General features: G+C 48.8%; 1 protein-coding gene across 7 annotated transcripts in view; it reads left to right on the top strand.

Annotated features, from left to right (window-relative positions):
• LOC105181918 (uncharacterized) overlaps nt 1-22,807 on the top strand; it is a 73,144-nt gene that overhangs the window by 5,313 nt on the left and 45,024 nt on the right. For 3 of the 7 annotated variants that reach the window (XR_003114316.1, XM_025307504.1, XM_025307500.1), the window contains exon 1: nt 208-691. The exons of 2 other annotated variants lie outside the window; for them this stretch is intronic. Coding sequence is in view for 4 of the 5 variants with exons in the window: in XM_025307504.1 (XP_025163289.1) it covers nt 212-691 (480 nt within the window). In the remaining variant the exon portion in view is untranslated. Of the gene's footprint in view, nt 1-207; nt 692-22,807 lie in introns of those variants that run through there. 2 more of the 7 variants (XM_025307502.1, XM_025307501.1) reach the window with 2 other exon arrangements.

Below are 22,807 nucleotides of genomic sequence, written 5' to 3'. Positions count from 1 at the left end.
GACCGGTTCATTCCTCCCGACAATCCGGTCGATTGACAGGCGACGATTGCATCCTTATAGCCGCGGCTGTTGGATCCCCCCGTTCATCCCCCTTCGCTCGGCGAACCCTGACGCGTCGCGCGTCTCCGGCTCTCATTGATCTCCGGGGGCGCGTTTGCGCGCGCCGACCGGCAGGCTTAGCCGTGTGGCGATGGTGTTCGCCGCGCGACCAATGAGCGGTCGCGCGAGCCTCTGGCTGCGCCGGAGTCTCGTGGCCGTCCGCTTAGCCGGTGTCGCGCGACCACCCGTCCGTTGTTTTCCTTCGCGGATTCTCCCCCCGGTAAAGCCCCGGTCCGGCGCGATCGTCGCCGACGGTGGACGTCGCCGCCGCCGCCGCCGCCGTCGCCGCTGTTGTCGCAGCTGTCTTTCGTCGTCAGCGTCACCTCGTCGCAGGCTGCCGTCGGCGTCATCCACGAAGGTGGACCAGCGAGAGCTTCGCCGATACCATCCCCATCGTGCCGACGCCGCCGGCCGTCGCCGCAGCAACAGCGGCCGGAAGCAGCCCCTACTTTTCCTCTCTGTCTCCCGGTCTCTCTTTCTCACTCTCTCCCTCGGGGCCACCATGATTCCGTACTCCACGTGCTTGTCTTTCGGCGGCCGACGCGACGCCCGCCGCTGGGTGGTTCTGCACGACGAGATCTCTCCCTACCCGGTGAGTCGCCAAGCACGCACACACACACACACACATACACACGTGGACACACGTGTAACACGCACGAGCGCCCAAAAGTAGAACCGTATAGAGGCGATTCTGCTCAAGGACGCTTTTAGGCGCTTGTCGAACTCGCGCTTGAAAGCTGTACACGTATAACACATGTAGACACGTTTCCGTCTCGTGTCTCTCTTTCCCTTTCTCTCTGGCTCTGCGGATGTTTCTCATTCGGAAGAATCGATGGATGCTGGCGATCGTTGGCGACACACACACACGCACGCGCGCGCGAGTCACGGCTTGCGTAACGGATAATTTACACGACCGTGTCAACCGATGTGTGCGTGTAACGGCTCGCGTTTTACGGTCGCGTAAACTGCGAGTAAGAAAAAGAGGAAGGGAAGGAGGGAGGGAGGGAGGGAGAGAGAGAAAGAGAGAGAGAGAAAGAAAGAGGGTGGGTTTTCCGCACGGATCGATTTCTACGGGTCAAGTCGGAGTTCAATGTTCGATCGATTTATATTTGTTGATTCGCACAACGTCTCCGTTCGTCGACCGTCGACGACAACACCGGACATATCGAGCGGAAGTAAACGATCGAGATTGACATGGTTGCTCATTAACCGAGATCGATAGCATGAATGAAATAGCGTGAGCACGAAAACGACGCAATTCGGCGACGCATAGTTGCAACGTGATCATTTCGGTGGCGAAACATTGATACATATTATTGATCGGACTCCGTGACTAAGAAGCATCGATACGCCTCTCGCTCGTTCCTGCCTCGAGGTACTCGCTTTTAAGCTTTCGGTCGAGCTTCCCGAGATGTAGAGCTCTTTCGCGCGCTCACGTAGACCTCACCTGACGGGCGATAGTCAGAAAATGAGGTTTCTACTTGATACTTCGTGCTCCTCTTATCGCAGCGGCTTATTGGAGCCACGGCAGATGACGGGTAGGGGGTGGGTGGGAGCTTTATCGGTAAGCTCGATAATCAGATAAGCGCCGCCATAAGTATAACGACGGGAGAGAGAGATGAGACAACGCAGTTTTATCGAAAAATCGAATCGACCACGTCCGAGAGGGATCCGACAAATAAAAGTGCAGCGTTAGTAGTCGGAATACGTGAGCGGTTACACGAGAGCGAGAGAGTGTTCCGTTTCAACTCACGGCCTTAATTTCTAACGACTCTGACTCCAACTGTCGCGGCATGAATTTTGCAATTGACTTCGCCTCGGAACGTCGCGGAACCTTTTCTTTCTTTCCTTTCCGCTATGAACGACAGGGCATTGTAAAAATGTAACCTCGGTACAGCGGAACGACTAACGTTTCGCCACGAAGTTCCAATTGGATGCAAAACGTCGGGCGCTTAAAAATACGATCAAACGATAATTTTCTCTCTCTCTCTCTCTCTCTCTGTCTTTTTTCTCCTTTCCTACGGAATATTGCGCCGCGCGAACTCATGAACGGGAGATTGTTCGCGGAGCACTTGGAGATGAAATTTTGCTGGGAAACGTTGTGGCCGTTAATAACTTTTAAATGGAGAGCACGATTACTGTTAGCGAGAATTAGGCCAGAACTTCGTGCGCCCAGGCACGGAATGCTGCGCCATCGTAACGCTGCGCAATCAGCCATCGACCCTCATTTATTGACGGAGACCCCGTACGGGAAAGTACGTGCCAAATTGATGGAAAATCACGATCTCGCGAGAGAAATGCCGGGGACGACAGAAGATATATCGCAAAATTGCCGCGTAGCATGAATTTAAAATTGACGAGAACGGGCAAGACGGTATTACGTAAGCAATTAACAATACCAAAACAAGAGCAACGATAATCGCATATCACGCACGAGACTTTACTGTTTTAATTTTTCTGCTTATTACAGCAGCTTTTTTATACGCCATTGAGTGAAGTCCTCACATACGACACATACTGTCCGATTTTTATTTCCGACGAACGGCCGTTCTTCGTCTTCTTCGGGGGGGGAAAGGGGGAGTAGATAATTAAAGGTTCACGGGGAAAAACCGTCGAAAAGATACGAGAAACAATAAAAGAGGCGGGAAAAGGGGGTGATAAGTGGTGAAGCCGCACAGCAGCATGCTAAAATTTATCTTTCCAGATGTGATCTCTCTCTCTCTCTCTCTCTCTCTCTCTCTCTCTCTGTCTGACTCTGTTTCTGTCTCTGTCTCTCTTTCTCTCCCATTTGATACGCTCGACAGACAGGCCGAACCTGTTTATAGACCACACCCTCTGTTCGCGTCGAGCGTTATATCTGCGCGCGTTACGAGATATACATTTCTCCCCGAGTATTTCTCGGGAAAGCGCGGAGCGGATTATCAAAGTGGACTATCATGGAAAAAGATATCCCGTTCGATGGTGTTGGCGTATCCATATTTTTGCGTTGTAACTTTTTTCCCCATTCTTTTTTCCCTTCTCCCGCCCTTTCGCCTCGGAAGCCTATTGGAAGCGTACACTGGTCGTACTCCCGCGCCGCCCGCCCGGTTTCTCGCCGGCCGCCAATTTGCATTATTTCTTTATAGGCTAATCCATGCATCGAGGTTGAAGGGGAGCCGTAATAAAGCCGTAATAAAGGGGAACGACCGCGCGAGTTCCGGCTGTTCTCCATACGGATCCGTTCTTCCTTCGTAACGATCCGACAAGTCGCGCGCGATTCGCGGCGAATTGCTCTAATTGCGCGCGGAATGTCCTCGATTTATCTGCGGCGCGTTTCACCTACAAATTCAACGGCTCCTCGAGCGGAGCTTCTCTTCATTTATTCTATTCAATATTCATTGGCCCGCTTTTTATCGGTTCTGACGTAATACGGCGAAACCGAAAGGTTTTCCGACGGGACGTGCGAGCGAGCGAGAACGAAAGAAAGAGAGAAGAAAGTGGGGGAGAACGGCGAACGCGAAGATAAAATACCGCACAATAATGTCGAAATCATTTCGAGTCTCTCCCCTTTCCCGGCCGAGACGAGAGTTCTAAGTTCTTTTCGCCGTGCTGCCGGGGCGAGCTGTAAAGTCTAAATTTCATCGATTAATCACTCACGGACAGTGCGATTCCAAGATAAAACCAGACTGAAATCTCTCGTGAAAAGCCCGCCGCCTCTCCATCTCCTCAGCCTGGAAAACGCTTTAAAAGGCGGAATCAATTTACCGGGGAAAATCCATCGCAATGGAATTTCTTGCCGCTAATTAGACGTCTGGTGATTAATTGGATCGGATATTTATCCTGGGAGAGTAGAGTACCTCGAGGGTAGATTAATGCCAACAGGGAGGAAACCGTGCCGGCGAGCCTTTTCGCGCCTCTGATTGCGATAAACGCTTCATTAATTTTGCTTACCCCGCCACGATCGATTGTACGTTGTAAGAATCGCTCAACGATACAGCCACGCAAATAGAGAAAGCGTGACAAACGCGGAGCAACAATTACACGAGCGTGCGCCGTGCGCAAGAGAATGAGGCGTAATAATCGGGGGAGGCGTAATAATCAGAACGAGCGACCGAAGCCGTGCAATAATCGCGCTCATAATTTTAGATCAGTCCTAGATTAGTCCTTAACAATTCACGACGCAACAGCTGGCGGAGGTAAACAGAGGAGCCCTAGTTGAGAAATTAAATTAAACCGCGCCTTTTACCTGCGCCGCGCTCGCCTGCCTATATTTCCGAACATAAGAAATCTTTCCGGCTAAAGGTCATCGGTGGGAGCAGTCGATAGACGTAAAAAGCGGCCGTCGCCGCTGGTTCCGACGAAGCCATCGCATAGAAATTACTTTTTTACCAGCGGCGTTCGGTATTCTGCATGAGTTAACGCGCGCGAGCGCGAGCGAGCGCGTTTCACTTTCACTCGGCCGTGAAGACACCGACGAGGCGAACGCGTGTGATTTCGCGTTGATGATAGCATCGCGCCGTGTCGTCCCCCGCGAGCGGAAACTTTTGCGACCCCCTCGTGCGGACATGAAGCATCGTCTCGAGACGAACGTCCGTTCCGCCTGGCCATTCGGATTCTCCCCCGAGCCGGTTGATCTTGACGGGTCATTTTAGCCGCGAGATACAACAACGCGCGTCCGTGTGCTCGGCTACGTTTGTCGTGGTCATTAATCTTGCTCGGCCGAGATAGAGCTCGGAGAGATCAGAGAGCGGCACGACGCCACCACTCCGATAGTTGATCAAACCCACTATAAGATGCATTAGCTTTGAGCCGCGTCCCGCGGAATGGAAACATATTTCGCCAAGTGTTGTACGCACTCTCGACGAACGCGATCGATCGTTCCGCACCGTGCGAGTTTATTTATCAGACATATCTCGGAAGATGAACTTCCACGCTCGGGAGCAATCAGATGGAGAGAATTATTCTCGTCGATCGAGAGATATCTTATTGTATATCACTTACTTGTGTATGTTTGCCATTAAGGCGACTCTGCTGCTGGAGAAACGGCGCCGGCGTCGCATTGTGTCGCCAAGCACTGTCGCACTTGGAAACAAAAAGAAATTATTTTTTCAATTAGTTAGACAGCGAGACTATTCGATCTAGGCGTATTTTAGCAACGTTTAAAGCTTCGTAGAACTTGACAAAATTTGCACCCGAGAGCTTCTTAAATTCTAGTGTGGTACATCTACTGCTTCAAATATAAAGCGTGCGATATGTAGGGAGATACATTGAGTCGCGCAATCGTTAAATTATTATTTTTTTTTTTTTCAGTTAAGGAAATCGAATGTCGCGCGACGTAATCTGTATAAAGTCGATGCGCGCGCGTTTGACATTTTTTTAACGAAACGCGGAAAACGAGGGATAACAGGGATAGATGGGTGACTTTTCGGGACGATGGATCGAAGTGGCTTAGCGCTAATCCTTTTCATAAGAGATGAAGCAGCGGACGAACTTCCGCGCCGTGGCTGCGAGCTCGAAAAAATGGAGAAAACCGACGGATATTTCCGGGACAGCGGGGAATTACTCTTAACCTGCGACATCCGTCCGCGGGTGTATAAGTGTCGGAAGTAATTTCGAGAGATATCCCCGCATCGAAAAATTCACCTTTAATTTCGTTCCCGGTGGCTTCTAAGCAACTCGTTCCTCAGTCGAAGCTGAGCGAAAGGAAGGGGGTGAGAGGTTGGCGGTCTGAACGACTAGGTGATTAAAAACGAAGCTAATAAATTGATTTAAAGTGCTTTCAAGATAGTGTCCTGGGATGAGGAGGAGGAGGAGGAGGAGATGGAGAAAAAATGGGTGGCGAGACACGACAGGAAGCATCATCCTTTCATTTCGAAGCGAAACGACGACGTCTTAACGAGACTTTCAGCAACGGTGCAAATTTTCACGAGAGACTCGCCATCGTTTTTGAGCTCTGCGTTCTCAATTACGGCGGAAGTTGCCCGGTCGCGTCGATTAAAGAAGCGACTGAAGAGCGAGAGAAGGTCACCGTCGAATTATTTTTCCGCGGTTACGGGATATTATTGTCTCTACGTGCTGCCGTGAACAGCAAAGTATCTTTAGGTAGTAATCGTATCCTGTGCTTCTTCTCTCTTTCTTCCCGTTCACTTTTCCCCAGGGCAACTGTCTCGGCGAACGGTGTCGGATATCACGGACATCTTTCTTTTTTATTGCAAAGGCGCTGTTATCAACTTTTAAATGGAATTTGAGAAGCTCTCGGATGCAAATTTTATAAAGTTCTACGAAGCTTTAAACGTTGCTTCCGCTTTACTCCGGCAAGAGAGAAAAATGTAGATTCCTGAGAAATAAGTAAGGAACCACGCTAAAAGCTTCTTTTGCATCAGAATACGGCCAACTTTTTCAAATCTCCCGCCGTCCCCGCGAAGACAGCTATCCACGAGAATCCACGCGTTATTTTATATTTTAATCAGCGTGAAAGTCAGGTATACATATGTATGCCGGAGATGGCTGCCGCACTCCGGTTCACATTCTCAAACCGAAGCGTTCGAATCGAGTTATCGGGCGGGTGGAGAAACTTCTATCTTGGCATAGTCACGCTCGGTCACGAGAGCTAAAAACGGTCGCGTATAAATCTTCAGAGAAATATAGAATTCCGGAAATACACAAACCCGCGCCGGTTCACGCCGCTCGTATGTCTGCATCATTTGACGCGGCGGTTATCCGTTCACCGGATTCTCAATCGCGATCCAGACCGACATTCTTCCGCTATGTCGTCGTCTTCTTCTTCTTCTTCTTCTTCTTCTTCTTCTTCTTCTTGCTCGGCGCGATGTTAACGTAGAGAAAAATCATTCTCTTTCTCCTCGCGCTCTCATACCGCACGTTCCGCCGCGACTCGATACGGAAAACACGTTTTCCTTTTCACGTCACCCCGCGGAGGCGCATTTACGAGGTTCGGCCAGACGATTTTAGTGTGGGCGTTTGGAACGAGTTTACGTGACGACGCCATTTGGCGTTAATGCGCTCTTCCCGGAGGTTCGCGTCGACACTCGAGAAAGCCGTAAGGAAGCCACGGGGGGGTTCCGATACTCACGGGGTTGCGAAACACGGGATTAGCCCACCCGCGGCGACCCCGACGTCATTATCGTCGTCGTCGTCGTCATGGTCGTCCGTCGAGCACGCTCGTCCACTTGCGTCATCGATTCGATGACGCGCGCCTCGCTTGGCGTTCGGGACGAAATTCCCGGCGATCCGTAATTAAAACGCGGCTGTCGCCATTAACATCGCCCGAGATCACGCACGCGCTTGCGAAATTCGGAATTTAACTTAGACTCGAGCCGAGATTTTGCTGCCACGTTAATCTGCCTCCGGCAGATCTTCCCGTCGAATTACAGTCGAAAGACTCAATGAAGAAGATCGACATATTTAACACGAAATAAGCCAACTATCATATATAATATAATAAGTCAGCTCTCTCTCTCTCTCTCTCTCTCTCTCTCTCTCTCTCTCTCTCTCTCTCTCTCTCTCTCTCTCTTCTCTGACGCCGCGAATAATTACTTCACACATTCAAAGTCAAGGTCGGAAACCTGCGTAGCAAATAATTGTACATACCTGGAGGTCCTGTAGTCCTGTTCCCGACCGCTCCGGATGTCCCATCGTGGGCACTGACGCTAACACTGACACTCGCGTAGATGCGATTACGAGCGACGACGCGTGATCGGAGAAACGCACGTTAATTGACGCGACACTGGCGAGAATCCAATGAAATATTTCAACAGTCGGCGAAATGTACTGATTAGCGTCGTCACGAATAATGATTTGACATACCGATACACGTGTGCACGTACACCGTCGCGTCGTACGTGTGTACGTGTGCGCGTTACTCGCCGGCTCGGAACGTAATGAAAACACTCGGAAAGGTCGCGCGCCGCGTGCCGCTGTAAGTTTGATCTCCGCGAAGGTCTGGAATGTTTTCGTATTCTTGATCGTATTGTCATCTCGGCATCGTGACCGGCACTGCTTGTTGATGTTGCTTTTTTTTTATTGTTTTGATACTGTCCCGCGCCGATGTACGTCCCGGTGCGAGTATGACTTCGCGGCGATTGATCCAAATATTTCTCCGGCTGTTGAAATGCGTCGTCGGCATCGCGTTAATTAACACTTGCTTTCTCTGATCGTATCTGCGCGACTAGTCAGTGAGTCGCGAGTGAGTGTGTCCGATGCGCGACGACGGGGCAGCGGGGAGCTGGACGGCGGATCGGGAAGCCGCGACGGAGGATGCAGGACACCCGGACGCGGATAGCGACACATCGTGTATTTCCAGGTATGTTTCTCCAGCGTTCCCGCAATTCTGACGGAATTTGCATTGCTTAGTGTCGCTTGAAAGCAACGTTTTCGATGGCTCGATTGAGCAGAAATATCTCGCAATTTTCCTTTGGTCTCGAGACTGTTCCATTCGGTCCTTCAATCCTGATGGAATTTGCATTGCTTAATGTCACTTGAAAGCAACGTTTCGACGATCCGATTAAGTAGAAATATCTCGCAATTTTCCTTTGGTCTCCAGACTGTTCTATTCGCGACTCGCTCGGAGCAATTTCGTCCGAATAAGCAACTGAGGCTACAATTAGTGTGTGTACTTTTAGTTCTTGCTCGGGGCAAGCGTCATTTATAATAATCAAATCGTTGAATCGCGAAACGTTAACTGAACGCTTCATCTTACCGATCGCGAACGTTGATATTAGTCGAGCTCATTCGTCCGCGAATCTACGGCTTTTGCAAACATCGAGCGCGCCACGATCAGTTCCGAGTTCTCGTCGTAGCCGTGAGAAAACGCTCGCTGGTAATTTAGTTGATGGTGCTGCGCCCTTGGCGCAGCACCCTTAGGATCACTTCTCACAGGCTCCCCGGGGACCTCGCGGGGACGGCCCTACCTGTTGGTAAATATTACTTAACGTTATTACCTGTCCGATGACGTCATGGCGGACGGTTTAATAAACGAGGACATTTACGCGCCGCGGAGTGTATGTATCGTGCGGTGTCCGCTATAGGCCACTTCAAAATCAGGATCTGATAACGATATGATAAAATTTTAAAATACGGTACCTGAGAATTCGCGAAACGAGTCTCCTCCCGTCGTCCTTCCCGCCGCGCCGTCCTTCCGATCAAATTTCCCTTTCGAACACCGTTGAGCGCGTAGACCTTCGACGAACTAGTGTTACGATTCTTTCGTCTTGAGTTAACAAGTTTCGATTTACATTGCATATTTGGCTCCCCTAAGAGTCCAAAAGTGACGATCACAGATGTATTAACGAGAGCGTTGCACGGTATATCGAGCGCGCCGACAAATTCATTCGCGTGACGGGGAGAAGACGGGTGCGATAACGCTCGACCGGCTTCGAATTTCGATGCCATCGGCACGCGAAAATGATCTCTGTAATTATTCGCGGTAATTGGCCACGAACCACGCTAAAAGCCGAGAGAACCGCGGACAACGAACGCGTCGTCGGCTGTGTTGTTCCCTTCCGTTCAGTTTTCGGAGTTCCGAAAGTTGAGCTTAGGTAGCGGAGGGGGGGGGCGTACGCGGCGATTTCAATCTCCGATGAGAAATTAACAGGCGAGAGATTCGTGCTCTGACCCGTGTCCCGATTCCTTAATCTCCCGGTGAATAGGCTCGCGGAGCAGATTGGCTACGTCGCTCTATATTTATCCGGCCTTCCCTGGGTAGGCGGAGATACACTTCGTCACCTAAGATGCGGGTGTTAGGTACGGAATAAGACAACGGAGATGGCAACGGCATGACATTCCGCGAGAAATTTAGCGTTCGACGTTGCCCGTCCGCGCTCGCTCGGCGACATGTCAGAGAATCTAGATCATGTCGTGTTGAAAATACATCACTGCTCGTTTCTCTCTCGAATTCTTTTTTCTATTTAAGGGGACTGGAGGGTCAGATTGCTGAAAAATTGTGCTTGTGTTTTTGATAATATTTTGTGGTGAACTGAATAAATGTGCAAGAATGAGAATTTTAGGTATAGTTATACAACATATGAAGAGAGAGAAAAATTTTGTTTATTAACAAATATTCATATAAATATACGATATATATATATATATATATATATATATATATATATAGCTGAAATATACTCTCCTTTTTTTTTTCAAATTATCGTTTTTGCAGTAATATCTCGGCTCTCGGTGGTCCGATCAGAGCGAATTTTAGCTAGAAATTTTGAGGAGGCTTATCATTATCCGGTGAACCACTAGAACAAAAAATCGAACAAAATTAACAAAATGGCAGCTATTATTAGGAAAAAATTCAAATTTTTCAGTTTTTTTACAATAAAAGAATTAATATCTCGAAATGAAATACTTCGACGGAGTTGTCCATGGTTCACCTGAGAGCCGCCACATGAACAAATATTATTGCTTTAAAATTTCAAATCGATACGAAGCTCAGTTTCGGAAAAATCACTGCAAAAAGTTGAACAATAAAATTTCGAGAAAAACGCGTTTAAAATTTAAGTGGACGTATATTGATATGAGTATTTGTTTAAAAACAAACTTTTTCTACTCTTCATATGTATAAATTATATAAATTATGTAAAATTTTCATTCTTACACATTTATTCAGTTCGTCACAAAATCATTATCAAAAACAAGCACGATTTTTCAGTAATCTGATCTCCCAGTCCCCTTAAGCGATTTCGTTATCAGGTATAATTTATTGCGTTCCGATGATTTGTGGCTTGGATAGTTTAAGAAAATATTGTTGTAACTCGAAAAAAATCACACATTACACTACGTGTACTACGTGCATCGTGTCAATGTCACTCTTAACGATAGTTTTCATATGGAAAAAATCGGGAAAATGTCGAACAAAATACGAAGGGTAGAGGGTCTTACAAATAGCGTTGTGATTACAATGGATCCGATGTTAATTCTTTTTAATTTACGTAGTCTCTGGAAGCGCGATCGTATTATTAAGTATCGGCGCGGTGCCAACAACTCGACGAAACTAATGACAGCTGCCAGGAGTTAAATATTCGCCATTAGTCGCGAAACGTCGCGTTAGTCGATTCCGTCGCCGTGGCATTTTCTTCACGTGCGAAATAAGCGTTAAATCACGCGAACGGAATAACAAGTAATGAAACGAGCAGCGCTGTAACGACGCGAGGCCAGACGAATTTCGTGCGTCTGCGATGGGCTTCGCAGGGCGATGGGCTCTTGTTCCATCCTAGCGCGATACACTCGTCCGCGGTTGGTTTATTCGGAAAACATTCTAAGTTTAGCGGAGTAATCTAAATGCGTCCACCGCAGTGAATCGCAAACGACTATTTTCGATTTCATCTCGCCGCCGCGATATCGCTCCTCGTTACGATAGAGTGCGTTGCTTTTATTGCGCGAATTATTGCGTCCAGTTGCGCAAATCTTTCGATGTACGCCCAAGTACCCGACGGGAAATCAGCGTGAGATAGACACGTAGAACACACTTTTACGGAAAAACATTAAACATCCGTAGAATATAAATTATATTGAAATTAAAGCGGAGGAATACTGGTGTGTAGTACATTTGTATACTCTAGAAATTCGTATACTCGATCTTTTTTTATTGCATTTGCAAACTCCAACGCAGAAACTATTAAAAGCAGAGAGAGAGAGAGAGAAAGAGAGAGAGAGAGAAAGAGAGAGAGAGAGCTTTTTGCTTAAACTTCACTTGAACGTAGTTATGAAAAGCGTTTCATAATGTATTCTGCTAGTTATTTCCTTGCTGTTCTGCAAAGCAGTCGTTTCTATTTCGTGTTGAATTGTTTTTCCTTTTATTTCTTGGAACGTGTGAAATTTGTTCATATTGATTGGCGGGAGTTCTTTCATTATTGTTGCACGAAATAATTCTCGAAATATAAGAACCATCCTTCCATCAATAAAATAACAATTTCCCGGGATCAAAGAGCGTCCATTAATTATTCGACGATTTTACGCGTTATTTTTCACCGAAAGAAAATCATTTTTATTCGCGGGGGAGTTCGCAAAGTAAAGGCCGGTATCGGCTCTGTGAATTGATCGTATCCATCGCGCATCCATCATTCCGGCCCGGAAAGGTCGATCGACGATTATTAGACTTATCGCTGACAAAAATGTCTGTGTAACAATCGATCGTGCGTGGTGTATGAAAGCGTCGAGAGAAAGAGAGAGAAAGAGAGACGCGAAAAAAATGATGCGTTCTGCGTTCAGGGCGCAGAATCTGAATTCATCGTCACGCGTACGTTGCGTTCGTGTAAAACCTACGTCACGAATCTCAACGACGCCGCTCTCACCTTTAGTAGCGTGTTGCGTGTTTCGAGACGAACTGCGCCGACAACGATGACGATTAATTACACGGTTTCGAAATATCGTCGCGGCGTCGCGATGAATCAATCTACGCGTCTTATTCCGCCGCGAAGAGAACGCGATTGCGATGTGCGATTTGCATACAACAGAGTTACGTATATATAAAATATTTTCCCAATCCCGCTCTCCAGCGTGTGCGTATTCGGACGTGTATAAAACAGACGCGCACGAGACATTTGCACTTTGGTTTGCGCGGCTGAGTCGCGGCGTCTCGCAAACACACTCAGACTAATGAAGAGATTTGATGCTTCTTTGGCAATGAGACGCTCTTGCGCGCGAATGCTAATTATACGATATACCTACAACGCTGGAATTCTTCAATTTGCTATCGGCTTGCCGTGCCAAGTCATTATTCCTCGATAGTCGGAGCACTCAGAATGTGTCGAGCCGGGAAGCTAACTGCTTCCGACGACGAGCTCTCTCGCGACGACTCGACAACATAATTACAGTCGCGCGAGAACGTTTGTTCGACTCTCGCATGCGTCTTGCCTTTGCTTAGACGCGACTTCCAATTTAGTGTTAACGTGCCAAACGTTCAATTTGCCGTCATTACGCTATTGAAGACATCGTAATCTCGGCGACAGGAGGAAGGGAAGCGATGATAAGCTGGAGTATATATTACGTTGAATAAGTAAATCATACAGTAAAGGTGCATCGAGCGAGAGGCGGCAAGCCAAAACGGCTCCGATATAGTCGTCTTGCCAATTTTATCGAGGACGGAGGATGCAATCCGCATGACGACTTCGCCGTGGGGCGAAGTCCCGGCGCTTCTACAGAGAATTTATAATCCCCGCTTGTCGTTCTCCTTGAGATTTCAACATTGCGAGTCACGCGAAATATGAGAAGCACCGTGGACGATCTTTTAATTTATAGTCGCATATTTGCCTCTTTTTTCTTCTTCTTTTTCTTCTTCTTCTTTCCTTGGATAAACTCCTTTTCGAAATTTGTTCTGATACAGTTCTCTCGATGTAATTTTTCTTCTTCCTCTCCCTCTCTTTCTCCTTGATTTGATGTCATAAATATCGTAGTTTCTGTTATTTTAGTAGTTTTATATATTTTATTCTGGACTTTATACTTTATTGCGCCTGGGCTCTACAGGAAGGCGAGCAGCGGGTCTGCGAGTGAGCGAAAAAAGGAGAGAAAAATCGTCTTTTCCCTCTCTTTCTCCTCATTTGATGTCATAAATATCGTAGTTTCTATTATTTTAGTAGTTTTATATATTTTATTCTGGACTTTATACTTTATTGCGCCTGGGCTCTACAGGAAGGCGAGTAGCGGGTTTGCGAGCGAGCGGGAAAAGGAGAGAAAAATCGCACAGTTAAAGGTGGAAGAAGAGCACTACGGGGGAAAAAAGAACCGCGTTCGATCGAGCCTCCTTTTACCTCGGCCAGCTTCCTCCCCCTCGCTCTCATCCCTCGTGCCACTTTTGCTCCTCTGGATTTCGTTCTCGCGTGTAACATTAATGCCGAAATCAATATGGACACGTGAGAGACGTCCCCGGGAAATTATTTTTCGCAAAAAGAAGACGGGACACGCGCGGCATGAGAATACACGGGGGACGGATCGCACGTACGATCACGCGCCGGCGCGCGCGCGCGCGCGCGCGATCTAAAGAGAAAATACGAGTCTCTTGAGAGTTCTGCTTTGTGGAAGCATGTATAAAATCCATCAGGATCGAACGTGAATACTTGCCCGCGAGCGTTTACTCACCGGAAGGGAAACGAGAAGCGTAGGTAACGAACAACAAATCGCGCACCGGATGGATGAGCGCTCCGCCGCTTCTCTAATTGATGATAAGTATTTCTCTAATTAATACCGTGCCAATTAACGCGGTCTGATAAGTCTTCACTGATCTTCCGCGGTTGGAGGTGTACCGGAACCGTGTAGCAAGAGCTCTCGTTCTTTTTACCCGGTGCAACGATCGATTCTTCTATGCGGTAGCGATTTCTGGCAAGCTGCCTCTCCTTCGCTCCCTCTTCACCCTTTTCACCCTGCTCCCCTCCTCGTCGCTCTCCTCTAGTCGCTCTGAGCCGACTATTCGGACTTTTTCGAATCGATAAGATATTCTCGGAGAGGAATTCTAAAGAACGGAAGAGGGCGAGAAGGCCGTTGAGATCTCCTCGACATCTCTCTGGGGGATATATAACAGAAAAGGGGGTCGACTCGTTTCGACGAGAAAAAAATATCCACCCGGTCCGTGAAACATTAACGACGAAGATGGAAGTTCGTTGTACGTTGGTCGCTTCACCGGACGTGTCCGGTTTTGCGGGATAAGCCTCGACGGTTTGTCGACCTTTTAGTCGAGGTGGACGAATTAGCTTGTCGATCAAGTTCTCAAGTCCATGTATCGATTCTACCCACGCGATTTCGCCCTCTCCTCTCTTCCTTTTTAATTATACCAAGCCGACCATTGCGAACAACTGCCGGCTGCGAATTGCGAATGTGTATATATATATATATATATATATATATATTCTTAAGATATTCAGGTGGAGGGAAATCGACGGATTTATTAAAGCGATAACGAACGCGCACGCGGTGAGGTTGTAAAATATTCTATGCGAAGGTAGATTCGCGGCGAAGCGAGGGGAAAAGCGAAAGTTATTGATGACTCCGATCTGACGCGATTCCATCCCTCGGAAGTACGATCTCGAAGACGATCTCGATAACGTCGGGGAGGAGGATGATGATCATAAAGAATGTATCCGCAGTCGACACACGCGGCGAACGTTCTCCTTCGGCGAGAATTATCCGAGACAACGAAAAGAGATTTGTATCGATCGGCCGATAACGGAAATATTTAAGGCGGCCAAGTTAGACACTGCGGCCCGTATATAACTCTATAGAACACGTTTCGTACAAGGTTCGATAGAGCCCGGGTTTCCAGCTGCCGGTGGAGCCAATGAGCACGCCATCCGCGCGCACGCACGCGGTTTCCAGATACAAGCACCTTCTCTTCCCCTTCTCTCTCTCTCTCTCTCTCTTTCTCTCTCTTTTTACCCCATACCCTCCATCAGCGATTCACCCCTCGAACACGGCCGGAAGCAGCCCTCGCACCTCCGTCTCTCTCGGTCGTCGTCTGCCGTATCGCCAATATTTCGCCGCGGTTTCCTCCTTTTTTCGGTGCTCTCGGACAGTTCACAGTCTGTAAATCCCTCGGCGACCCTGATAGAGGGTGTAAGCGGCGGGTATATTTACGAGAGCAACTCGCGTACACGAATGTGTAACGTAACATATAACACGATGTGGCGTAACGTGACGTGGTCGGTTTCACATCAAAGCGTGAGTTAACGAGACGCTTGGCGCAATTGCGAATGTTATCGGGTCGTGTTGGATTCGCGCACGGCTGATTCGGAGCTGATTCGGAGCCTCTCAGAGGTTATCGTCGGAAAATGGCATTTCCCCCACAGTTGGCAGTTCTCCGCGATTTTAGATTTCGCCGACGCGCAAGACGCGTCCTTTTCTCCCACGCGACGCGACGAGACGCTTAAGACGCAATCCGAGTCTCGAGTTGGCGAAATCCGTTTACCTTCCTTCCACCTTCTGAAGCGATCGGTCGATGTCCATCGTCTTCCTTATCGCGCGCGTTATCGTGCCTGGGCGAATTGTGACGCGTACGTGGACTTCGTGAGACATATACACACACACTCTCTCTCTCTCTCTCTCTCTCTCTCTCACTCTGTCTTTTCCACGTTTCACGACGGTTATTTCTGCCGTTGAAGAGTGGCGTTACGTCCATCTCGAGAGTTCTTCAAATTTATTCTCGTCAGAGAAACCTTCGCTAAACCTACGGATTTTTGCCAGATAACAGAAACAGTCGCGGGGGGACGAACCGGCGAATACTCGTAAAAGCCGCGTCTAATTATTCGCGTCCGCAATTTCCCCTCCCGAGAACTCTCGGTCTTTCGTCGAGCGCGCGGTATACAATTCATTGTTACTCGCGCGGGACTATCAGACATCTGTCGGTATCGAAACCGTGGTATTCGATAAACCGAACGTACGAGAAGTATCGTAGCTCCGTTAAATGGGAATTCTTGGGAAGCAATTGTATCGATCGCCGGCGCGTTTTCCGTGAAGCTGTATAACGAGCGAATCCAATTGAGGAATGGCCAACAGCCTCGCCGCATTCTCGCACGAAGGCAGACGCGCGCGGGCTTCGGGATGTCTTGAAGCGACTTAACGATGGACATCGATAAGAGGAAGAAGAGAGGAGAAAGAAGGAGAGAGGGCATCGGCTGTGCCGCCGAAGACGCGACCCGCAATCGCACGGTGATAGTCGTGAATCTGACAGTTAAATAACCGCGCTCATTCATCGGGATTCCACGGATCCGTTATCCATTTCCTTCGGCATCTGGGCGCGGGATAGCCGCAACTGATATCGCAATTTCTCTCTCTCTTTCTCTCTCTCTCTCTCTCTCTCTCTCTCTCTCTCTCGTGTCCTATCGTTCTTTCTTCAGATTTCGAAACTGTCACGGGATCCTCCCGGAGACAAATTGCGCGTCATTTCGTCTGAGTTATGTCCGCGCGGGTGAAGAAAAGGAACGTGAGGGTGGAGCGGAAGGTTTTTGGGCTTGAGTAATCTGACAGTTTATTAATAGCGAAGAAAACCGGCGAAATCGTTGCACGCGCGTATGATGCAGCATTTCTCGGTTGCTAAATTACGCGTTACAAAACGCTACCGACTGTACAAAGAGTCGCGTTGGTTTTTTCCTCCCTCTCTCTCTCTCTTTCACTCTCTCTCTCTCTCTCTCTCTCTCTCTCTCTCTCTCTCTCTCGTGTCTCAAACATGTATTTCGCACGAAGCAAAGAAAACTAATATGTAATATGTAAAATTCCACCGGAGCATTTTTAGAGCTTTTCGATGTACGTGCGATTCAGCGACACCGCGCGACCGGGTTTTTGCGTGTCCTGCTTCGGAACGAAAATTTAGCAGTCGATCACCCGATACACACTCACACATACACACACACAGCTTCGCGTGCATTACCGATTATTCCCGCACTGATTGAAAAATCCCGCAAAAAGAACCGACCCGACGAGATAGCACGCTTGGTCTATACCGCGCAGAGCCGCGATAGCATTTCGCGGTCTCCAGCTGTCGATAGCGCGCGCTTCATCTCGACGGGAGAGAATTCTCATTATTAGTAACTCTCTCACGTGTGTGTGTGTGTGTGTGTGTGTCACGGAGCGCGCGGTTGATGCTCTTCAGCGCGCGCGCGCGCTTCTAAAAAGACGTCGATGATGCCAACTCCGCGAGAAAGGAGGGATGAGATGGGACAAAGGAAGAGAATTATAGCGGAACGGCCGAGGAGAATGATAGATAACGGCGAAGGGTGTGGAGGGTATAGACGACGACACATGGAGCAATGCCGCCGTACTTTCTACGGCAGCACCTACGAACTCGTAGGCGAGATAGAGGCCGCGGCACGATGGGGGTGGCGGTGGTCGCGGTGGTGGTGGTGGTGGTGGTGGTGGTGGTCGTGGTCGTGGGTGGTGGTAGTTGGTGGCGGTGGTGGTTGTAGTCGCGCAAGGTCGACGACCGACAAGCAGAGTCGCCTCGTTGTTGTCGGGCTACAAAATCGCAGTGGTTGTCAGTCGGCGGATTTCCTAGGATTTACATGTAGCGAGACCAGCTCGCGAAACCGAGCAACATCCCCCGACATGCGACAGCGGTGCCGGTGGATCTCGCTTTCGATAGAACGAGCTCCACGGGCGCGTTCGAACAACCAACCGTTATTGGCTCTCGAACAGCGAGAGAGAGAGAGAGAGAGAGAGAGAGAGAGAGAGAGAGAGAGAGAGAGAGAGAGCCAGTCTCTGGTTATTACAATTATTGACAACGGCCGCGACGTGGAGATCTTGGTTACAGCTCAGTGGCTTTGTACATTCGTGTGTGTCGTTGTATCGAGTTTCGGGCGAGGAGGGTAACGTCATCATTATCGGAGTTATCGATGAGAGAGAGAGAGAGAAAGAAGAACGAAACACTCGTCGCTGGATTATATCGATCGCGCCGAAATTTATGGATCATTATTCTTGTTTAATCTCTGCGTTTACATGCACGTCGGTATCTTGATTTTCTTTTTCCTTCATTTTTTAGACGAAACGCAGAGCATGGTAGATTTTTGAAAGCTGGCCACAAATGTACGTTTTCCGTCGCTTTGAATGCAGAGCTCAGCCAAACAGCACTGTTTGGCGACTTTATCACGGTGCATAAAAAGAGTTGGAAAAAGAGTTACGAATTTCTGCGTTCGCATGAAATGCTACGCGTGCGCGACCCAAGTTTCCAAATTGGTGCGTTACGCTCGTCGGTCGACGCGGTAATTTCAACGACGTGCGCGATGAATTAATAATTCCCTGATAAAATTTGTATTTAACATGAGGTCGTAACGTTCGTCGGGTTTTTAGTCGGGCCAAGATTAGCCTGTGAGAACTCGGTGTGTGCCGACGGAGAATTGAGCAATATCTCCTTATTTCGAGCCGCGTGTGCAAGATCGCAAAGAAGCATCGCGAGCTGTATTACAGCTAGCCGTGTGACGTCGTGCAAAATTATAAAATATACAACGAGACGTTATTTTTCTCGGCCGCCGTGCACACACACACACACACACACACATATATATACGTATACTACGTACGTACAACGGCGAAGCGCACATGACTGCGCCGGTCGTGCGTTCATGAATAGTTATGTAAACCATCATAAACACGCGAAAGTCTGATGTAACTTTTGTAACATCGTTGCTTTTGTCCCGGAAGCCTATATATAAAATATCCGCGATTACTTACCTCGATGTACTCGCCGTGCAAGCGGTGAAACGAGTATTAACTTTAAAATTGAAAAAACGCGATTCGAGACGAAGTCTCTCGTCGACTGGCCGAGTTTTTAGTCTCTACGATTATTATCGTAGAGACTAAAAACAAGTGCAAGAGTACTAGAGTACAAGAGTACAAGAGTAATAACTCAGTGGCGGCCCGAAACTTGGAACCTCGGGCGAGCCTCGTATTGAAATCCGCGTTTTCGGCGCGTCGTCGGCCGCCGTGAAAAATTTGCGTCACGTGCCGCGCGTTCGCGTGAGCGTCATCGCGCAGATTTCTCCGCGGGCGTTTACCCCTCGGGAGGGAATTTCCACTTGGAATTTTCAAACGTTTCGCGCAACAATGAGACATCGTCCCTCCTTCTCTCTCGTACCGATCGGTAATTGCAATATCGGGAGAAACGCGGCAGGGAATGACTGTAATTCATAGCGATAACGTCGTTTCTTTTTTTTTCCTTCATCACCGCGTCGGACAGAACCAATAATTTGCCGCGTAATCCAGCCCGCGCGCCGTTGGTCATGATGAGTTAAATCGGAAAAACGTTTCCGTCGTTCCACATGCGAACCGGTGCGTGTGTGCGCGGTGCCTCGCGGTGGATCTGAAATTGCGACACGCGATCGACACGAAATAGCTTCTCTTTTCCGCCCTTTTCTGCTCCTCTTTTGTTCCGCGATCCTTCGGTGACTTCCTCCTATCGGCCGATGATTACTCAACTTTCGCGTAACTGTGGCTGAAAATTGCGCGTTATCACGTGCGCCCGTCGGCGAGCGGACGATGCGCGCGAACAAATGCGAGGAAGTCGAAGCGAATTATGTTGTGCGATACTTGCATCGAATGCGATTATCGCCACTCGGACTCGCTACCGAGTCACCGGTGCGAAATTATTGAGATTAACCGAAACGTTCGGAAAAGAAAAATTCATGACACTGCGGAGAAGAACCGTCGGCGATCGACGGCGATTAACCGACGTAATTCCTCGAGCGCATTACAATCGTCTTCAAGGCCTCCGGCTCGCAGTTGCAGGAGGAGACGTCTCGCGGTGCACCACGCGAGAGGAATTACGAGGAGGGAGAGAGAGAGAGAGAGAGAGAGAGTATGTATGAGGGAAAAAACGAGGTATTTCAATAGCGCGACCAATTGCAGCTGTACGCGTAAGGGAGAGGACACGGCCCGAGTCTTCTTATAGCTGCAAGGGCAATCGCGCGTTAATACAGCTCCATTCTCTCTCCCTCGGGGTGGAGGATGCGCTGAAAACGCACCGTTATTTTCCCCATCGTCGATTGTCCCAGCGGGAATCTCACCTTGACTCGCTCTCTCCACCTCTACCGCGCCTCCTTCTCCTCCTTTTCCTCTCTCGCGTGCGTCTCACGGTCATCCGCGAGGGCGGATGCGAGAGAACTAGCCTCGGCAGGACGAGGCTGAGGCATGAAGCGAACGAGCGCGCGCGCGCGTCTGACGTAATCCGGTTCCAATCGCGGATCCACCCTTGACGAATTCGAGAGCGATCCCACACTCTTCTCTCGTTGTCTCCCTCGAATAAAAACGCCGGCTGCCCTCGGCAGCTTGTCAACTAATAAATAATTTGAAGAACGCGCGGCCGTGGTTTTTTTGTCGTCGGACACGATACTGAAAAATATTTAAGACGTCCGGAGTACAGACCGGGCCGAGGGCAATTTTTCGCGGGTCGCCTCTTTGTTCCCTAAGAATTGATCAACACGAAATATTTGACGGTGACGCCTGAAGCTGATATACGCTCATTCGTTTTTATTAATACAGTCACTCGAGACTTTCAACAGCGAAGGCAGCTTATCGATCTCTTTCGCGAGTGTCTTGAAAATATTCATATTTACCGTCTTCGTCGGTAGTTATTTGCGATTCGACCCAGCAGAATACGCTTGTCGCGGTTTAACGTCCGATATTGATAATCGCGCGGGAGGAATTGCGCGCTATTCGAGTACTCTCGAAACGTCTTGCGGCAAAATCTCATCCGAAATGAGTGAAAATCGGCGATGCCGTGTCTCTCTCTCTCTCTCTCTCTCTCTCTCTCTCTCTCTCTCTCTCTCTCTCTATCGGAGACGACACCGAGAGACTCATTACCCGATTGAATGGTGTGTGGGCGTGTGTCCTGTGGGACTCGCGTTAACTTTACTACGTACGTTACCACGTATTTTTGACGGCTCGGTCAACTATGAAAATGTCGGCGCGCGAACCCTACTACCTGCTTTTAAAAATACATTTTTCCGAGTGCGATAGGTTAATCGTTGGAACACCTATAAATCGATAATTATCGTAGCCCGTGCCGCGTTAATAAGAGACCTCTCGTCATAATTATAGCGCGATTATTAGGCTTCGGCTTGTGGGCTGTCGGCCGCTGTTCGCCGCGCTGGCACACGTGCATGTTAATCTCCAAATCGAGCGTACTCGTGCAGCCACTGTTAAAAGCATAGAGCGGAACGTCAATAAATGGCCACTTGTGGAAAAATGAATGTTCATTTTCGCGGCGGTGCGAATTAACACGGCCGTTTTCCCTCTCCCGCTTTGTTAACGCGCGGTGTATTACCGGAGTTTCTGCCGATTATAGATCATTACGGATCTCACGGAGCTGCCGTCCTCCAGCGACCATTCGCCGACGATTCTTATCATTCTTGGCAAATTACTTTTTTCTGCAGCCGTAGAACAAATTTTTGTTAAAAAACGAGCTCCACGCCTACAAGCGGGACGTTTATTAAAATCGGAAGGTTCACAAATTAATCCCAATTATCCGGCAATGTCCATATGATTGGTTCTATTTTAACGGTTACTCCGCAACGGCTCTTTTATATTTTACTATTAATAAACAAGCAACGTTTTTTACGCAACCGAGTCTATAAAAGTCCCCACTGTGCCTGCTGGCGGTTAAATGAAACATCTCTTATGTAAAGTTAACGTCTTTCGGAGGCGCGCGACATTCTCCGGAATGTGAATACGTGACAGACGGATATTTTCAGACGGTATTCCTTGACGCGTCTTATATTTACCAGTCGATCCGTCGTTTCACCCGTCGTATTTCGGATAGATTTCTGTCCGTTCCGGAAGCCATCCATCGGCTCACCTGTGTGCACCACCTGTGTTCACGCTCGCGTGATATTCCCCATCGCGAATGCCCGCTCCGTTTTAGGCAACACAATACGCTCCTTCTCCCCTCATATTTATGAATGTTGCGTCGATATAAAAAATTGAGCAAACACTTATTACAACATTTGTGATAGTTAATCAGGATTTCGCATTGGGACGCGAAGTGAGCGTGATAAGCGCGAATCGCAGCCCCCGACTCCCTCGTGTAAATTTGCGTGCGAGACGCAATCTCTCGAGTCTCCTCGACCGACCGTTGAGAGAGCCGGCGCCCTTCGCGAAATCCCTTCAAGATCGATAGGCGGGCGTATGCGTTTACACCTGCCCTACGACCGCCGAAATCGTATCGTTCAGGGTGAATCCGCCCCGGGGAAAACGGGCTGTAGAAATTTGCGGGGCACGCCCGTTCGTCGGCCCGTCC

Source organism: Harpegnathos saltator, unplaced genomic scaffold (genome assembly GCF_003227715.2).
Source record: "Harpegnathos saltator strain DR-91 unplaced genomic scaffold, Hsal_v8.6 scaffold89, whole genome shotgun sequence".
NCBI lineage: Eukaryota > Metazoa > Arthropoda > Insecta > Hymenoptera > Formicidae > Harpegnathos > Harpegnathos saltator.
The sequence above is the reverse complement of the archived record's forward strand: the minus strand, read 5'-3'. Positions and strand labels throughout refer to the sequence as shown.